At 36.9% G+C, this 18985-nt stretch overlaps 2 protein-coding genes across 3 annotated transcripts; one reads left to right on the forward strand and one right to left on the reverse strand.

Annotated features, from left to right (window-relative positions):
- Positions 1-5208: 5208 nt before the first annotated feature.
- baalcb (BAALC binder of MAP3K1 and KLF4 b) lies at positions 5209-6629 on the forward strand (the record flags this gene model as incomplete). The annotated part of the gene is made up of 3 exons (XM_079474085.1): positions 5209-5392; positions 5866-6056; positions 6456-6629. The coding sequence occupies 3 exons, from the start codon at positions 5209-5211 to the stop codon at positions 6627-6629; spliced, it is 549 nt and encodes a 182-aa protein (XP_079330211.1).
- A 985-nt stretch (positions 6630-7614) lies between these two features.
- Positions 7615-12016, reverse strand: nme6 (NME/NM23 nucleoside diphosphate kinase 6). Of its 2 annotated transcripts, none has more exons than XM_079474083.1 (6): positions 11885-12016; positions 11607-11758; positions 11023-11122; positions 9807-9846; positions 8523-8683; positions 7615-8275 (listed from the first exon to the last, which is right to left on the reverse strand). In XM_079474083.1, exons 2-6 carry the CDS (start codon positions 11700-11702, stop codon positions 8121-8123), a joined length of 552 nt encoding a protein of 183 aa, XP_079330209.1. In that variant the 5' UTR covers positions 11703-11758; positions 11885-12016; the 3' UTR covers positions 7615-8120. The 2 variants fall into 2 exon arrangements, with proteins under 2 accessions (XP_079330209.1, XP_079330210.1); XM_079474084.1 differs by having other exon boundaries at positions 7662-8275; positions 11949-12016.
- Between the last annotated feature and the right edge of the window lie 6969 nt (positions 12017-18985).

Consider the following 18985-nt stretch of genomic DNA (forward strand, 5'->3'; position numbering starts at 1 on the left):
GATCTCAGAGCGGCGGTGCTGAAGCTTTGAGGCCACAGTGACACCTTGTGGTGTGACGAAACGATGTTGACGAAGTTGCATAGAGAAGGCAATCTAGTCATTTAATATCATCCTAACTGTATGTAGATAGGGTTAACACAACCTACGTTCTTAAATAGGGACGTGGCCGTAAAACATTATCTGGTCGAGATTTCAAAAATGTCTTGGCACACATGAACAGAAACTGCAGAACAACAGGTCTGCTAGCACAGGGGTTTTCAAACTTTTCATGCCAAGGACCCCCAAATATGTTTAACCTTTCGCGAGGGACCACCTTTCTAAAATACATATATTTTTTTGTATAAAGAAGCATTTTAACTGTCAGACAAATAGTAAGTGTGATATTAAAAAGACAATATATTGTTTGAAAAAGTTAAACTGGAATAATCTTCAGTAGGTAGAGTTTTACGACTTTTGCTGTCTTGAGTTTCTGAGCCCCTGTGCCAGTCGCGGCGCTACCATTGGGCCCGGGTGGGCCTGGGCCCACCCATTTTAGGTCTGGGCCCGCCCATTTTCACCCAGGCCGAGGAAAGCTTTCAGCGGCTAAGAGAACCTTCTACCCCACTACCCCACTCTTAAGCCCGCCCACAGGCTGCATCGTCACCAGCTAGTGATCCAATGAAATGAATGACGTTGGCACGCAAGCTTTTCAAGCAAGCTCAATGAATGAAAAAGAGAAGAAAAAAAAGAAGAAAAACTAGCCGCTACTTTTTCTTCTTTTTTTTCTTCTCTCTTTTTTTCTGTAGCCTAGCCAAGTTTTTCTTTGCACACGGTAGCTATGAAACGCAAAGCAAAGCAAAGCAGCTTATTTTCATTTAATTTCAGTAAGAAACGCAAATTGCGCAAACTGAGGCTATGGGTTGTGCCAGTTTTAGCTGAATCAAATCTAAATAAGTGACGACATGGCAACCACTCGCGCGAACATTCTGTCTCAACAATGTGTCCCAAACCGCGTAGTACTGAAATGTACGCGTCGTTTAATATCTACTTCTGGTCGCCTGGTGGAAGTATGTTTTTCCTGAATACGGTGGTAACTACATCGAGTGCAAACCCCTGCAGCGTTGGAAACTTCGGGATTTCAATTCTAAGGTGATTTCAGATCACCGCGACTTTCGGAAGATTTGCGTGGCTTTCAACCGATCGGCTAAGGGGGGGAGTTGGTAACGCACACACACAAGCGACGCGCTGTTATTGTACAGGATAGTTCGGGTCTTCCTCGGGTCAATTAAGCAAAACAATGTTTACTTTATATTACCCGAGACCCGAAGACACTAATAATATACCCGACCCGTGTCCGAAGCTCCCGTGAATCTTTTAGACCCGAACCCGCTCGGGTCTCGGGCCGGACCTCGGGTTTTCGGATCTAAGTGGACCCGTGAAGACCTCTAGTCCAAAGCGCTGAAAGGAGATAAAGGGGAACCCGTTTTTTGGGCTTATTTTAACTGGCCCATCCATTTTTCTGGAGGCCCACCTACAATCGAAATCCTGGCGCCGCTACTGCCCTGTGCTAGAAGACATGATCCACTAGTAATCCCATTTAACGTAAAAGAGCTGGATGGAGCTGATATGAGCTCGACTTGTTTGTCCACGAGACTCCCCGGGGGTGTATTCCAGAAAGCAGGTTATGTTATTTACCCGGTTACGTTTAGGAGTAAGTAACCGTATAACCTCTGCTTTTGCTTCCAAAAAAGGAGGTAACTTTCGGGTTATGTAAGTAACCATAGCAACTGACTCTCTGAGGATAACCTGCTCCGGATCAGGTTATGTTGCAGGGTTAGTTTGTTTCAGAGAGGTTTCAGAGCATGCCATGCCCTTTTGATGAGGATCCTGTGGACGTAGAGGCGTAGATACAGGGTTTTTTTTCGCCGTGAGAGGGTGATAAGACCACGTACTAAATTATTTTATTTTATTTATTTAACAAACCTACTAAAACCACACATCTCAAACGTGATAAACCGTGGATCAGCGCTTTGTGCCGAACAAATTCTTTGTAGGCCTATTGCTCTGCGCTTTTTTGCTACGGGAAGTTTTCTCTACAATGTGGGCGATGCAGAGCATGTCAATAGGGCAACAGTGTCATTTTGACTTGGGAAATAAACCGACATACCCCGAGTAAGCAGGTTTTGGGTTAATCAACCCAGAGTTCAGGGTTAATCTGATGGTAAATTAACCCATCTTTCTGGAATACACCCCAGCTCAGAACGCAGAGAGAAACCATCGCATTTCACTGAAGTACGCGAGCATTATGATCAATGCATTTGAAATGCGGCTGCAAATACAGTTAACATTCGTGTTTCTTACTTATGCAATGCATAACACGTGGCATTTCGAATGCCTACAATATAACGAATATTTCATAGATGCTGCATACTGATTAATCAAAAGTCATCAATTGGATTTAGGGATCCGAGATTAAATCAAACAAAAAGTGCATGCTCATGTAAACGCAGGGAGACACGCATCTCAAGCCATGCAGATATGGACAGAACCATCATGTCCACCGTTACAGCCTATAGACAGACTACTTAACATGTACACTGTATGGAACCCCAATCCTGCTAAAAATAAATAATCTACGTTTAAATATAAAAAAAATTATAATTGTTTTTATCCCAGAAAATTCATTTCTGTATTATTTATATTTGCTTTTTTAGATTCATTCATGGATTTATTTTTGTGTTTATTTATTTTTAATTTTGACAGGATTGGGCTTCCAAATGGAAGAGTGCATGTTGATAAAGAATCAGATGGTATTATATTGTTTTACAGTCTATTATAACTGGGAACATGTCAGCATTTGCCTTTATCCACTTTTTTGGCCACTCGCTTTTCAACATATTTGACCCGTGCAACGATAGGTTGAATCCAAAAAAAAAAATTATTGTATAAACAAATGTAAACCTTCCCAGCCATTCAAAATGATGTGTCATAATATAAAGCTATTAAGGAGAATCATTGTGCCAATATTATGCACATATTTTGGGGTTAGATGAGTGGTTTTGTGAAACACTGCTGAATAGTAAAAGCTTTTTACCAGCGTGCACCTTTAGATGACACGTACACTTCAGTGCTCTCACACACTGAAAGATTATCTGAAGCACTTTAGCCAACCTGGAAATGAAATCACATGCTGTGCACACAGCTGTGGTGACACTTTGTTTGACAGGCTTTGAGCACCACAGCTCCTTTGATACTGGATCTTTCCCTTTAAAGCTACAACAATTTACATAAAAGGTTAAAGTGCTTTTGTGTTTCTTGGTCTTCTAATGAGTAATAATATATGAGCTTTTACTGTGATGATTAGATTATGATGCCCTCCCGTTGCAAACAATTTTATTGTTTGTAGTGGTAAAATTCACCGTTGTTGGGTCAAATATGGACCAGCCAACTGTTGGGTTAAATTAATCTTTAATTTTCTATTTGAATCTTTCACATACTGTATAGAAACATGTATTCACCAATTCAAATAAAATAGACCATGCACCCAATGAAAACAGTTGTTTACTACTTTTGCTTTTAATCAGAATTTCTTCATGTAATGTGTTCCGAACCAATGCGAAAGACTAAAAAAATGCAAATATGCATGGTAACTGTGAAACAAATCAGGTGTATTCCATCATATATTCATTTTTATACTGATCCTACATGCAACACGTTATGAATTGTGTTGTTTAAACATGAATATTAACTTGTTTTTGTAATATTCAAGATAAGCAGAGATTGCATAATTGTTTTGTTATTGTGACTGGTTTGTCCCGTTTTAATACTCTGCAAATAAACAAGGTTCTACTAGTTCAGAGAATTCAACACACATACCTAAATGGTAAATCCAAAAATGAACATAATTCTGCATTGGTCTCTTAATATTTCTGCTGCTTTATTTCCTGACATATTTCCTTTTTTTTCGACAAAAAAAGCGAAATAATTGACTTGCCTTTACATTTGGACAGACAAGGAAACAATAAAAACTGTAACGTTTCAGCTGACAAAGGGAGTGGAGTTTTACCACTGCCAACGAATGCTGTTTTCTTTAAGATTGCTTTTAAGTTATGAAAACACATTTTGTACCACGCACCTCGTTTTATGTTCAGGATACTGCTGATGCTGAGAGAGAGAGAGAGAGAGAGAGAGAGAGAGAGAGAGAGAGAGAGAGAGAGAGAGAGAGAGTGCTGGGGGAGTGTCATCTCATCTCATCTCATCTCTCAGTGTTCGCTTTGCTCATCCCTGTAGAGCTCGTGTGTCAGTCTTACCATTGATGTTTTAAGAAGAGGATGACAATGGTGAGTGTTAATGAATGGAATGCTACAATTATTTACAGAAGAAAGCATTTTCTTGTAATAGCAATACTCTGTCGACTTAATGCAAACATCTACATCGCGTATAAGACCGCAAGCCAATGATGCTCCCAGCTCGTTTGAATGCGTTTTCTGTCAAGTATACAGGTGGCGTAACGTTTATATATTTGCGTTTTTGTGACTAAATACGACACGATGCGCTCGTGTAAGGACTTGACGAGAGGAACGACGCTATTTATTTTCCATCGCGGGTTCAAATTAAGAATGTTCATTCGTGACCGCAGCAAATCTCGAACTCGATTTTGTTTACGTCATGTGTGGATGAGAAAGTTAATTATATAGGCTGTGTAATGGTTATAATGGGAATTTTACTGGTTTTAATGGAAATTATATTGGTCTCTGTCGGTTCTGTTGGTGAGATGTTATCTAGGCGAATGGAGACCAACAGAAGAATCGTTTTTCAGAAGATTCATTTTCATGGAAATCATTACCATTTTTGTTGAATATTGCACAATTTTTGTTTATTTATTAATTTGCTGTGTTCTAAAATACTTGTATGCACTTATCGATTTTATTATTGTAAACCACATTAAGATGTAAATCCAAATAATTACAAACAAGACTATTATTTCTCTTCAACAGAATTAACCTATCACATTGTTTGACCCGCCACTTGGTCATTGAAAGCCTACAGATCCCTTGCCAGCAACATGATTCTGACATTTGGCTTGCTGATGATAAATAATGACATGCATGACTGAAGGAAAGTGGTGCACCCACTATAGCAAACCTAGTTAGGCTAATGCCTATTTCTTTTGCTATTTGGGAAGTGTTTTAATGGACCAAGAGCTGTGTAGTTGTGGTCTTTGATACCATGGGTTGTGGAGGCTCCAGGACAGATGCGCTGGAGCCGAGATATATGGAAAGCTGGACCAAAGAGACAGAGTCCACTTGGCTGGCCAGCACAGACACAGACCTTCCCCTGTCGTCCATCCAGAGCATTCCCTCAGAAAACTCTTCAGAAGTAGGCTTCCCGTCAGAGAAATCCGCCAACCTCGGTGAGAATGGAGATTTCTGAAAAAAACTAGTTAAAATTAGACCACAACATTTCCTATAGAGAACTAGAGGGTAGTGTCGTATGCATACTTTTAGTGAGCAATGCAATCTAGTAGGCCTCTTGTTGCCATGGAGATGTTTAATTTCAGTACTGTATAGGCAGGGCTGAACACAATAAGTGTTCCTTATCACTTTACAATTGTTACTCTTGGAGCAAAGCAACAACATTAAAGGATAACGTGTAAATGATAACAAGTTACCTGATAGATTTAAAATACAGAAAAAGGATTTGAGAATGAATAAGAGAATTGTAGACATGTTAGCAAGATGAAGAAAGATAGATGTGCACAATAATACATTCATATACTGTTATATATGAAAACTTGAGATTTTATTCAACTCCGCATAATGTTATTGATTTGTCACAATTTGAAGAAAATGTATATTTTTTTCCATTTATTATGAACTCCTATAGATCTCTTTGATGATGGCCTGCCTGCTCCAGCTCAGGCATATCTGAAAGTGTGTTCAGCCATGTCCGATGTGGGTCTTAATGACATGAAAGCGGGAAGCACCCCTGCAGTACTGTCTTCACAAGAGCAGGAAATTCTGTCCACGTCCGGTACAACATTACAAAGGCGAAGTGTGCTACGAACTGAGGAAATAGTACGTTTTTTGTTTAATCCAGTAATTTGCTTTGCTAAAGCCACTGTCACATAAATGTTTTTTTCATGTAATGTTTTTTTTATTGCTTAGACATCAAACTCCAAACCATAATGCAATTGTCCACAGGAAAGGCTCATTTGTTATACATATAGTTTAAATAAGTTGACACTGTTGATCAGTAAGTTGATCTTATTCAAAAAATCATCACAACAAAATTGTGCAGAACTCAGCATGTACAATAATTATAAATATATACAACAGACACATATGATATAAATACAAACATTTATTTTGGAATCAACTAATCGATTTGACAGCTCAGCTGTTTTTTTTCAAATGTTGAGGTTGCTCTCGTCTGGTCACACTCATGTTTGATCACATCAAAATGTTTCAATCTAGACCAAATGGCAGGACAACAGGATGTCTACCAAGCAGGTGACCATAACTGTGACTCAAAGTATCCGAAAGGTGGACAAGAGCGGAAAGATCAAGGAAAAATCCCTAACCACATATGAGGTCCTGAAACCAGTGGACGGTCTAAAGGATGCTGCGATTGATTCAGTGCCTCAATAAGATGCTTGCAAAAGATATCGCGAGGATTTTTCATTTGCCTGAAACAGATTCTACCTTGGACTTCTTGAACGCTTTGGTGAAGTTGTTATGGACCAAAGATGAAGAATTACACCAGTGTTAAGATTAACAGAATCATTCAATGGTCAATTCATCATCATCCTTAAGTTACAGATGACATTAGATTGTTTAAATTGTTTTTGATGCAGTCTTAGTAAATCTCCTTTACGTACTGTACATTCGAAGCATACAAATATAGAAAGGTAATCAAAGGCATACGTTAGATTTGAATGAATGTTTAATGTGCTTTAAATGGTTAAAATATACTTCAATAGTTTGGACCAAATGCCAACAACAAATGTTTGTGTTAAGTGTTTAAGTTGATTGTGGATATTGATGTAGAGTTTATTTATTTATTTAAAATGAATTATAATTGTTTGATGGCTTTCATTTTGACGTCTTCATGTGATGATGTGTATGTATATGAAAATCAGGTCTCCTTATACAAGTGTTATTATCACACAATAGTTGCCTTGAAACAGTGTTTCGTTCTTTTTTTTTTGATGACTTGGCCTAGTGGTTAGAGCGTTGGGCTTGTGATCAGAAGGTTGTCGGTTCAAATCTCAGTGCCAGAAGGTCATGACTAAAGTGTCCTTGAGCAAGGCACCTTACCCCAGATTGCTCTGCAGTAATGTGCCACTGTAAAAAAAACGACTTGTAAGTCGCTTTGGATAAAAGCGTCTGCCAAATGAATAAATGTAAATGTAAAACACTGTTGTAGTCATTACATTGAAACAAGAAATGTGTCTTTTCATCTTAGAAAAAGATTGTTATATAAACATATTTTCGACTACAGGGAAAACATCTGCTCTATGATGAGGCTACAATGTAAAGGTAGTGTGTAGAATCCAATATATTCTGTTATTTCAATATTGCCAAACAACTCTATGCTGAAAGGAAAGTAGAATGACTCGCTGAATTGCATGTTGTCAATACACGGTTCAATTATTTTAGGAATTCTACAAACACTCAAATCAAACAATAAAAAGACCAACCACTGTTTAATATAATCTTTGCACAATGATTATAGTTGCTCTAGTTTGGACTGAAGTGCTTTTGAAGGTATTAATTATCATTATTTATTTTAAAGCCAGGGCCTTTTTTTTACAGGGCCACTTAACATAGTGCCAACTGGTTTATGAAACCAGAAGATTGTGACAAAGCTGTATTCTGCTTGTATGGCAGAAGAAATGACCGGAGATTGCTACAATACAGTATATACAGGAAAACATCAATTAACTCCAAGGCTAGTATTTTTCGGTATACATCGATTGTATTAAACACATGCAAATGAATACAATCTTGTTAATTGGCACAGTTGCAGTATAGACAAATGACCGTCTTGTGCAAGCAAACAAGTGAAGACAAATAAATACAACTCAGCATTAGGGTACCAGTTGGTGAAGGCATTAATGTAGCATTGTAGTCCTGCAATCATAATCCTGTAATCTGTCGAGTATGAATTTGTCTCTGTTCATCATATTCAATCGGTCCCAACCTGAAACCAGGCTCTTCCCTCTTCATCCACTCATCTGAAAGGAATTCTGGGAAAAAAAATGCAATCTCTCTCCTGGCTGATTCAATGGAATCTGAAAGAAAAAACATGAACAAATTTCGAATGTACTACTGAACATAGTCTATAAAAAGTAATCGTAACCTGCCTTAAAGTAATACTTAAGAGTTTTGACGTATTCAAAAACAACACAGTTCAGTTCAAATGTATCCAGATTGTATTGAATCGATATGTAATTGAATTAGAAACATTACAAATATTAATAAACACTCTTGATTAAAGTGTGATTGAAGAGTGATTACAGTTATTTCCATAGTTGTTACCTGAACCATGGGTGGTGTTTCTAGTGTCAGTCAGCCCGTATTGGCCCCGTAAGCTGGCTGGTGAGGTGTAATGAGCTCTAAACACTTTTGTTGGGCCCATCATCCCTCTCCAGTGACTGATAGCGTCCTCTCTTGCTAGGATGTAAGCTCTCATTGGGCCACTGTTGTGAAAATAAGACAGAATGTAAGTAGAATCACGATAAATGAAGGAGCAGCCTTCAGCTTGTGTTACAATATCACATTCAAGCATCATCATAAAAACAAACATATACTATTATACTTTTTCTGCATGACTCTTTCTTTTGTGGAAAAGTGTCTCAGTGTTCGTATGTCCTTACAATGGAAGTCAATGTGCAATGTTGTTTGTTTATCAATGTTCTTCAAAATATCATCTTTTGTGTTCTGCAGAAGAAAGAAAGTCATACAGGCTTGGAATGGCCCAAGGGTGAGTAAACAATGAAAGAATGTTCATTTCTGGGGGAACAATCTCTTTAATTCACAGAGCCACAAGCACAATTTTAAAGGGTACAATAAAATTGAGCAAAGGTCAGTTCAAGTGTCGCGGTAATGTTTCAAATTCCACAGACCCAGATGAGGCCTGAGGACAGGGTGCCATGGTAACATCAGCCTCGCTGTCTAAACCACACCACCCGCAATATTAATAATCTGTCACTTTTCCAAAGAGACCATATCTGCATTCATTATGGCTTTAAAGTGTATCTATGCAGCGGGTCACCATACAATGACGGCAAACTAGTCCGGTAATTAGTAGGCCTATTAAGGGTGTCATTTGTGGAAATGGATTTCTGAAGCTCTTCAAAAAAGCACAGGTTACGCTCGTGAGGGAAGAAAGGGTTACACGATTAACCTTTAATACCCTACAGATACACAGACCATATAAAGAATTTCTATTATCATTTGTTTTTCTTCCCTGTATCGTAAACACGTATAACAGAAAAACAAAGAACACCAAAAGTAGCTGAACATAACGTTATGTTAAGCGTGAATGTTAAAACAATGTTGCAGCATAATGATTTAGGTGGTTAACGGATGGATAAGAAAAATGTTCACATTACATAGTGAAAAAACGTGAACTAAAAACAACTAGAGCTGTTGAAGATGTTTGCTTAATATGATAGGAGACATTGAATTTATGCTTTTTTTGTCGCTAGTAAAAAGTGGAACAGCATGTACATATGTTGTAAAATAACATATTTAAAAAAAAAAACTTTCATTATTCATTTGGTTTTACAAATAGATCATAGAAAGAATATGTATATTTACCTTGACATGTATTCAACTAGTCTTTGATAGAAAAATTGCCCTGTAAAAAAACACAAATTGCTGAATTAGTGTTTGCATATATTTGAACAGATTATGCACTTGAAACAGTCCAACAGGGGTGATGTTTTGTTTATGCAGCAGATCTTTGCCGCAATCTGTTAGCTTGGTCAGAGCGAGGTTTTGAAAACATTATACTGACATGTGAATACCTGGCAGCTGCTTTTCCTTCAAGGCAGAATAAGATAAACTGAGACTGAGAAACAGGTTGTTTGGAGCCTTTACAGTGACTCATCTTGTTTAAAATCACACATCACTGATACACACCCACACATGTACTGAACCATTCCAGCTCAATCTGTTGCAGAGACCATTTTCATTCATGGCTGCGGAAAGAAGAGCTTAGGACTGTTTTAACACATTGCAGAGCAGATCTTTAGCCAGAACTAGGGGAGTAGTGTGAGAATTATTTCAAACAGCACAGTATGTATGAGCTTCATGACATATTCAATTAGGTCTGGCCGGTATGAATATATAGTGTACATACGATTGCAATGGAATAAAATGTCAACTGCTGTATACAAATACTATAGATCTGGTGTTTTATTGTGGCATGACATATTGCAATACAAAAAATTAAGCTATGTACCTAGTGCTATGCCAATTATTTTATATTTAGAAGTCATATTTATCATATGACTTCTGTTCAATCCAATTGGTTGAGATGCCAACACGTGAGCTGTGTACACATACTGTTTCAAATGTTTCAATGTATTAGAAGTTCTCTTTTAAGGTTTACTTTTATTAATCGTTTTCCTTACTCTTAAAATTTAGTTTTGTTTTTAACGACAGACATTGTTCGTTTTTATTATTTACATACAGAAGGTTCGATAAAATGTTGTCGATTCTGAATTGTAAAAGTATTGAAAATAAATCACTTTAATTAAATTTTATTTATATTTAAAAATATATATTTGTGATACTGAAAAAATACTGTAATACTATGATATCGTTTATCATTTCACACCTAGTAAATACACAGATCAGAAGGACCCACAATTGAGTACGAAGCATAAGTTTACCTTATTATTAAAAGAGGTTTGGTTTTCTAAAAATTACTACTTAAAAACTATACCATAGCAACAACTACTATGCATTGTATGTTATGAAGGTTCAAGCAGTGTGTTTGAAATTGAATACAAAGAAAACTATTTTCTACCTGAATGTTCTGCGTAAAACCTTTCTGAATCTCCTCTTCTCCACACCAAATCTTTTTTTCTGATAATAATAAAGTTGTCTACAATCTTCTGATGAAGTGCCTAGAAAACAATGAATAAAAATATGTTAATTTCCTCCTATAAAACAGAAGCTTCAACAGCCAATTCCAATGTGTTGCTTTCAACTCATCCATCAATCTTTCCTCTCAACAAAGGCATGAGTTAATGAGAGCTGTACTCTTCCAAATGAAAGAAGGTAAAGCTTGAGTGATAAAAGCAAATCTTGCTTTAATTGTGGTGTCACTGGTGTAAATGAAAGGCGCGTGAACTCCAGTTTTCAAGCCAGGTTGCATAAAGAAATGCTGTGCTAATTAAAGCCACTTTATCTCTTTGAGGCTACAGACAACGGAAATTAAATCAGGCGTATTAATAGTAAAGACGAATTATTATGCAGCTTTAATCCTCCAAGACATTACAAAATAGCTTATGACACTCTGCTGGCAATATATATATATATATATATATATATATATATATATAGTAAATACACAATTACAGTTTAGTTCAATCCTTCCTGTTATCTCACCTCCAGAATGAAAGGATGAGCGACTGCATCTGGTTTAATGACCGCAAGGGTGAGCTGCAATGCTTTTGCGCATCTCATGCCTGCGCTTGATCCCATAAATGACTCCCAACACCAACGAACGCGTGAGATCGTGTTAATGTTATATTATCCTCCTTTAACAAGTACAGTACACGTTAGTTCGGGTGAATGTTGACTCCTCGGACAGCAGCAGTGCACGTGAACATTTCAACCATCAATACAAAAATGTATCGTAATAAAAACGAAAACGCGCGACCTACTGCCGAGATCAATTGCACTTTATATTTGTTTTCTAATTATTTTATAGGTCGGTTTATGAACTGCCCTTCCGCCGTGTCGCCGAATGTGTGGGCGCCGCCATCTTGCTCTGTAGTAAACATAGGAAGTACAGCGCGAGCGCGCAGTGTGGCCGTTTAATATATTGTTGATTTATTAACTAACAAACTACAAGTACAATATCTTACAATAAAAAGTTAACAATATGGAAAACCATTTGTGGCATTTACGCTATTTATTTTTAAAATGTAACCTCTTTCTTTAAACCTGTGCCTGTGATACAAAATATATAACTTAAATAAATATATGATACAAAGTAAAAAACAGAACCTTGTTCTGAAAACCCTGTAAAAGTTATTTTGTAAAATAAAATAAAAGTAAAAAAGTCAAATGAAAGTTGAAAGTATTATTTAAAAATATGTTCATCTGCATGTTCCCGCATTCAAACAAAGTTTGACATTTAAGGTTTTGTTAAACCTATTAAAAATGTAACAAATCCTCTGGTCTCCACCGTTGTCTTTAAGTAGCAGTGGTGTTTCATTTTGGTGACATAATAGCACAAAACAAATCTTCCATGAGGGGATATTTATTGAATGTAACAATAAAATTACAAACAGAGACGCCATGTCATTTCCAGTGAATGCTTGTGAAATAGCACATGGTTGTGTGCTATGTTCATTTATATTTAGACAACGACAATAAAAAATAATATCATTCATGTAGACATTAAAAGCAAGTTTTTATCAGAAAACTCATGAAGCACATGAACAAAATGGAAACCATTTAATTCAATCTTCTAGGGATAAAATCGTCGAATACTATACAGTAAATATACCTTTTGATATTACACGACAACACGAAATGACACATTTACATGATGTACGCTGAATGCAAAATACTTTCACACACACATTCTCTTTTGTTCAATTGTTATTCGGTGTGATTATCCACGTTTTGACCCAGTTACCCAAGCCTCACCTTACCTAGTTACCCTGACCACCAAAGCTCACACGGTCATTTAGTGGACACCCCGGCATTTCAATGAGATTGCTGACACCAGTCGAAGCAACAAGTATCCTATTTTGACGCCTTGTCTGTTTCATGTAAGTTCTTTTAAGGAGAGACAGGATAAGGTCAGAGGTGCATTTCCTGTCATATTACCTTTTGGTCTGCTGTTTAATAGCATCTAGCAATAGCCATTGCTAAAACGGTTGCTCACTTTGACTGAAAAAAAGAACCATTAAAGTGAATTATATTCAGAATACTTACCAGCAAGCGACCTGGACTTAATCACTGTATCTGAACTTAATCGGTGTTATTTTGTTTCATTTTCTTAAAATTTTACGTCACCACTTAAAGCATATATAATACTTTAAACTCCACTACATTTCATGAATACATTTGACTTGTTTTTCACCATTAATACTTAGGTACATTAAAACTCGTAAAAGCATGAAAAACATAAAAGTAGAAGACCTATCCATCTATTTTTTATCGTACAAAAAACACTACTATACAGGTAAAGTACAGATGTATATGCGATTGAGAGTAAAAATACCTTAACAATAAATGTTTTATGTGTTATACTGTAACACACGTCCTTGGAATTATAAGGTTCTTTCTGCATTCATGGCAGCTTTGAGATATTGAGCTTCAAATTGCTTTTCGTTTGTCTTTGTAGACAGAACCGTTTTGTTTTCTAAAGACAAATCACAAAATGTACACAGCATAAAGAAAAAACATGTAAGTGTAGTGTCAACGAATTAGAATATGCCGATGCCAAGGTGATGAAAATGTCAAATCTATTAAATGTAAACTGTATTGCACAGCAAGCACCGAGGCGCATGGGAAAAAGGCGAAATGATCCATGAGCCAAATTACTATTCTATTCTTATTGTAAGAGTCATGTTTGACATCGGGGGGAAAGGTATTCACCTGTTTAGGGCGAGCACCTGTTTTAACATCCATTGAAATGCAGGGCACCTTTGACCTTTTCTATTCCAATGCTTAGAGCAGCAACAGCCTCTCGGAGACAGCTGTGTCAACCTCAGTGACAGCAACTGTCATATCTAAAGAAGGGCAAAACTTTTAAAGTTAAGACATTGTGCTATATTTGACCAATTTCACTTGTTTTATGTCTAAAGATGACATTACCGTTCAGTGTAATAGCATAGAGGAAATCATCTGGAGTGCATAAAGCATCCAGGAGACATGGTGTACTTATGTGTGTAACATTTCATATAAATCTCTATTTTGTGAAGAAACACAAATAGACACAGAAATTGATAGCATGCTGTGGAAGTATTTTCCATGTGATCAGTTGCTTTATTGTTTTACTCATTTTTTAAATGCTTTGGGTAAAAGTGTCTGCAAAATGTTATAAAGCTGAATAGATCTGCCGGAGGTATAAAGCTATAAAATGATATATAGTAGTTAAAATGGTTTGGGGTCAAGTTTGACAATTTGACATCTCTTATAAATCTCCAATGAAGAAAATGAATCTTACAATCTTTTTTCTATATTTACACTTACTCTTTTTGCTCAATTATAAAAAAAGTAATATATTTAAAAGAGATCTCTTTTGTGACGTTTCTTTTCTTTGAGATCACTTTTATAGCAGCATAATACATTTAGTGCCTTTCGTATAATAGGTAACATCATTATTTTATCCATGATGAATTTGTTTTAACAAAATTCATGTGAGATACGAGATATCTCATGTAGAGATAAATTATGGCCATAGCCCCTGAAGACCTGTGCCCAGACAATGTTTCTCGGCTCTAAGCAGAGTGAGAATCAGCTGTCTGAATGTTCACTGCCTGAAAAATTATACGTCAGCCTCCGGAAAAAGGGAGAGCAATGACCTCCTAGAATAAACCGGGATGCTGTTTGGCCAAATGCTAGTGTCAGAAAGGAACAAAGTTATTAGCAGTCTGAGGCTCAGCACGACTCCCCGTGTTAAATATAAACCCACCGATCAGATTTGGAGCTTACGTTCTTCTCCAACACTTTTTTGGTGACCCTATGCACACTTGTTCCCTATTGTTTCCGTAAAGACACACCCTTGCATTGGTTACACAGCTTCAATGGGAGTAGATAATTGTAAACAACTGTTCATGTGGTATGTGGAATTCCACAGTTTTTGTATCAAATCTGAGCTTATTTAAAACAGTAATCAATACCGACCAATGGAAAATTACAGTAAGTTATTTAGCTTTGTAAGAAAATAATCTGCAGTGACAGGTGAAGACGCCATGTGTTATAACTGACCGCATATAATGTAATCCTCTATAATAATGTCTATGGAAATGTTTAATTTGTTACTGTCATGTGCAGCCACTAGAAATGTTAATTGTTAAGCATGCATGGTGCTATCCCTGACTGGGGCGACCGGGCTGGCTATATGTGGCTGTCACACACTGGTTAAAGGGCGCAGGGTGTTGGGTTTCAGAATAAGCCTCATCTCTGGCCCTGGGTCTCTGCGTATAGGGATGGGTCTCTTGTTGCCTGAGCTCCTTTTAGAACACAGGTGCTGACTTCAGGGGTACTGCCATGCTTGTTGCAGGGGAAAATGTACTCGACCTCTCCCATTTCCTCTGTAGAACTAGGTCAGGTTAATTCTGAAAGCTGGAGCTGGTTTAGTCCTTTGACAGTCTTGAAATAATGTGGACATCATGGTGAAGAGATTTGTATCAAAATAATATGGCTCATTGAGTCATGTTGACAATGAATGTGATACACATAAAGAAAACACAATGTTGTTTGTCAATTGATAATGGTTGTTAAGTCTGGCACAACGGTGCTGTCACAACACTTTGTCCTTAGTTTTGATCAATTATTTATGTACCGTTTTGCTGCCATTGAATTGATTTACTTTTCCAGGGCGTATTTTGATCTGGACTTATTGTCATGTGATGGAAAGTTCACCCAAAAATAACAATTCGTTCATCATATATATGTCATTCCAAACCAGTACGACTTTTTCTGTGGAAAGCAGAAGATTTGAGAAATGTCTCTGTGTTTTTGTGGAAGTCAATGGGGGCCAATGTTGTTTGCCTGCCGATGTTCTCGATGTTCCTTTTGTGTTCTGCAGAAGAAAGAACGTCATACAGGTTTGAAATGACAAGAGGGTGAGAAAATGATGACAGATTTTGGGGTCCTTTTGAGACAACATTAAAAGGACACCAAATATCCCTTAAAGAACACAAGGGTAGTCGAACAGACTTTAAACTATAGAACAATACAGGGACTTTAAAGTGATAGTTCAGCCAGAAATAAACCCCCTGGTTCACCCTCTTGTCATTTGAAACCTGTATGACTTTCTTCAAAATATCTTCTTTTGTGTTCTGTGTAAGAAAGTAAGTCATAAAATGAAATAACAAGAGGGCGGAAAAATGAAAACAGAATTTTGGGTGAACAGTCACTTTTAATTGACTTTTTTGAGTTCTTTATTTCTGAGAACACTTTTTAAAAAAAATTTTTTTATTGTATTTTATTTTTATATTTGAAGCAAAATTTTGTATTAAATTAGATAAATTTTTCAGCAATGGTCTTACTATTTTATTTTTTTATTGAGAAAACCAGTGGGTCAATAAAAGCATATTTTTGAATTATTTTAAGCTTTGAACATCATTATGGTGTAATATGAAACTGATTTGATTTTGTCAGGAACATTAAATCAAGTACATTCATGCATTTTGCAGAAGGTTTTATCTTCATTCTCCAACTTATAGTGCATTCCACATTCACAGTTTCGTCCTTTTTTGTGTGTATTATATGAAAATAAACAGTAAAAGGAATTTCTCTTGATCACTAATCTTTTCCATCCTAAATAAACCAAGTCAGTGTTCTAGCTTGTTTCAGCAGTTTCCCACAACTTTGCAAAAGTCCCCCATCCATAGTTATTTCCTAGTTCATGTCTTCTTTCTCTACTGTATATATCGTTTAAAAGAGCCATTGAAATTCGGTGTAAAAGCGGAGTTGTGGGTGTAGGGTGTCTCTATGCGAGTGTGAACAGCTGAGAGGTGTGATTTCACAGGCTCGCTCTCCCCTGTCATGGCCGTGATTGGGTTGGACAGCAGGCATAGGAGAGACCCTGGCTTCTAAAGGACACCAACAGGTGGGAGGCCACAGGGGCAGAGGGGGGAGTATAAGGGAGGCTACCAGCTTGAAAAAGCCGGGAGCATGTGGCAATGCCTGGGCAGAATCCACCCGTCATGCAAAGAGGACGATACACTGTAGCTCTCAGCAGAAGAGGGAAGATAGAGGCGTGGGGAGAGTTTGCAATTGGTAGATCTTGTTATGAAATGCTTCTTGGAAGTAACATTTTAAATCATTGGAATAGCGGTCTTTTGGTATTCCTGTTACCTTATTAAAAACATCAAATGGAGGAAATTTGGTTAGAAACTGTTTCTGAATTGTGAGTGGCTGTTTGTGTCCCACTAGGTTTTTCTTTCTCTCCAAAGGAAATATATATATTTTTTATTTGGTGGTTAGTATAGCTAAATAGATAGAGGCTATATATGATTAAGATAGAAATCCTAGGTGACATCTCTGTGTTTTATGAGGTGGCAAATGGAAGATTTTACACCCCAGACATGGAAATGATGCTGTTAAAGGAAATAGAGGTACGACTGTTTAGCCTGGTTTCACTTGAGGTGTCGTGCCTCATCTTTTGATCTACAGTGTATCAAGCTACATCAGGAAAGCATAAAGGGCAGTTTGCAGGTAAGCTTAGCACATGGCAGACTGAGAAACCTTCTGGCCTATTTAAATGTATTGAGAATGATTTGAGTGTTAGTGATCTACTGCTTGCCTGCTCATGTTGTCCACGCTCCCCTGCACTTCCTACTTTGATGGTCAGAACCAAATTCGGACCAAAATTTGACAGCACAAAGGCGCAAACAAGGTAAAATCTTTTGTTTTTGCATATTAACTTTCATATTTTTAATTCTGCAGAGTATATACTATTAATTTAGTGTCAATAGTTGTACAATAACAGAATATATTTACTACATGATGCATGTAACTAAAAACATTGACATTTCAGTAATGTTTTATCATATAAGAATTGAGGAACTTTTCCCCTTATGAAGACATGCTTCCTTATATGCCCATATGAATACTCATGTTATGGAATGTAAGGAAGTGTGTGGTTTTAGGGGGAATCCATCATCAAGGCACCCAACCTTTCTCTGACCGGAGCTTGTGACTGCATTGATAAAAAAGTGCTGCAACCCTGATTATCTCTCATTGACCCATAGGACAGATTGACAGAGTACAGCTGGGCAATTCCGTGAAAATGTCAACCTTACCACGAAAAAAAAGGTTTTTACTATGGTAACAGCACATATATTAACATTTGGGGTTTCAAATACCCATGTGAGATCTCTCTTCAAATTTGTAAAGCATTTGTTTTATTTTTAGTGCATGATTTTTCATAGTCGGATAAGTGTCATTTTTAGGATTGTCACATCCATAACGCTAAACATTCCTCATAAATGGACACAAATTAAAATAAAGTAACTATTTTATGTTCTTTAAAGAGGCATCCCTTCTCTATTCATTGGGTATTATTGCTTCAGGATTGTGCATTTTTATTTCACAGAAATCCTACAAAGTTTGTTGTCTCACAAAAATGCGTCACATCCATAACGCATTTTTATTTTCCTTTTTTTAAATGGAAAATGTGTTCATAGAATGACATCTTTTTATATTTATATTCTATCAACAAGAGTTTAGTAAAATATAAACAGATGGTTCAATATATTCGTAAAAGAAATTCATTCTCTGAGCATTTTTATGTCACGTCCATAACACAAAATGTCACGTCCATAACGTTGGAATTGCCCAGCTGTATCTAATCTTTCTGGGTATTGCAAACCTTATGGGCTTTCCAAAAGAGAGCATAAGCGATAAGATAAGCGATTACATTTTTCCACCTTTCAGCATATGGTAAACTTGTGTTGGATGCATTGACAGTTAACTGACATTTTCCAGTTTCTCATGTCAGTTCGCCTATTTTGTTATTTTATTTTGTGTTCTCAACAGGTAAGCAACAACAATGATTTGAAATGTGAACATGG

Source organism: Barbatula barbatula, assembly GCF_947034865.1.
Source record: "Barbatula barbatula genome assembly, chromosome: 15".
NCBI classification, from domain to species: Eukaryota; Metazoa; Chordata; class Actinopteri; order Cypriniformes; family Nemacheilidae; genus Barbatula; species Barbatula barbatula.

Coding starts and splice junctions, on each gene's coding strand:
- nme6 (XM_079474083.1), bottom strand. CDS start 11,702: ATGGGATCAAGCGCAGGCATGAGATGCGCAAAAGCATTGCAGCTCACC. Junction 11,123..11,606: donor CTCATCCTTTCATTCTGGAG/GTGAGATAACAG, acceptor ATTGTTTTCTAG/GCACTTCATCAGAAGATTGT. Junction 8,276..8,522: donor AAACACCACCCATGGTTCAG/GTAACAACTATG, acceptor TTTTTCTTTCAG/ATTCCATTGAATCAGCCAGG.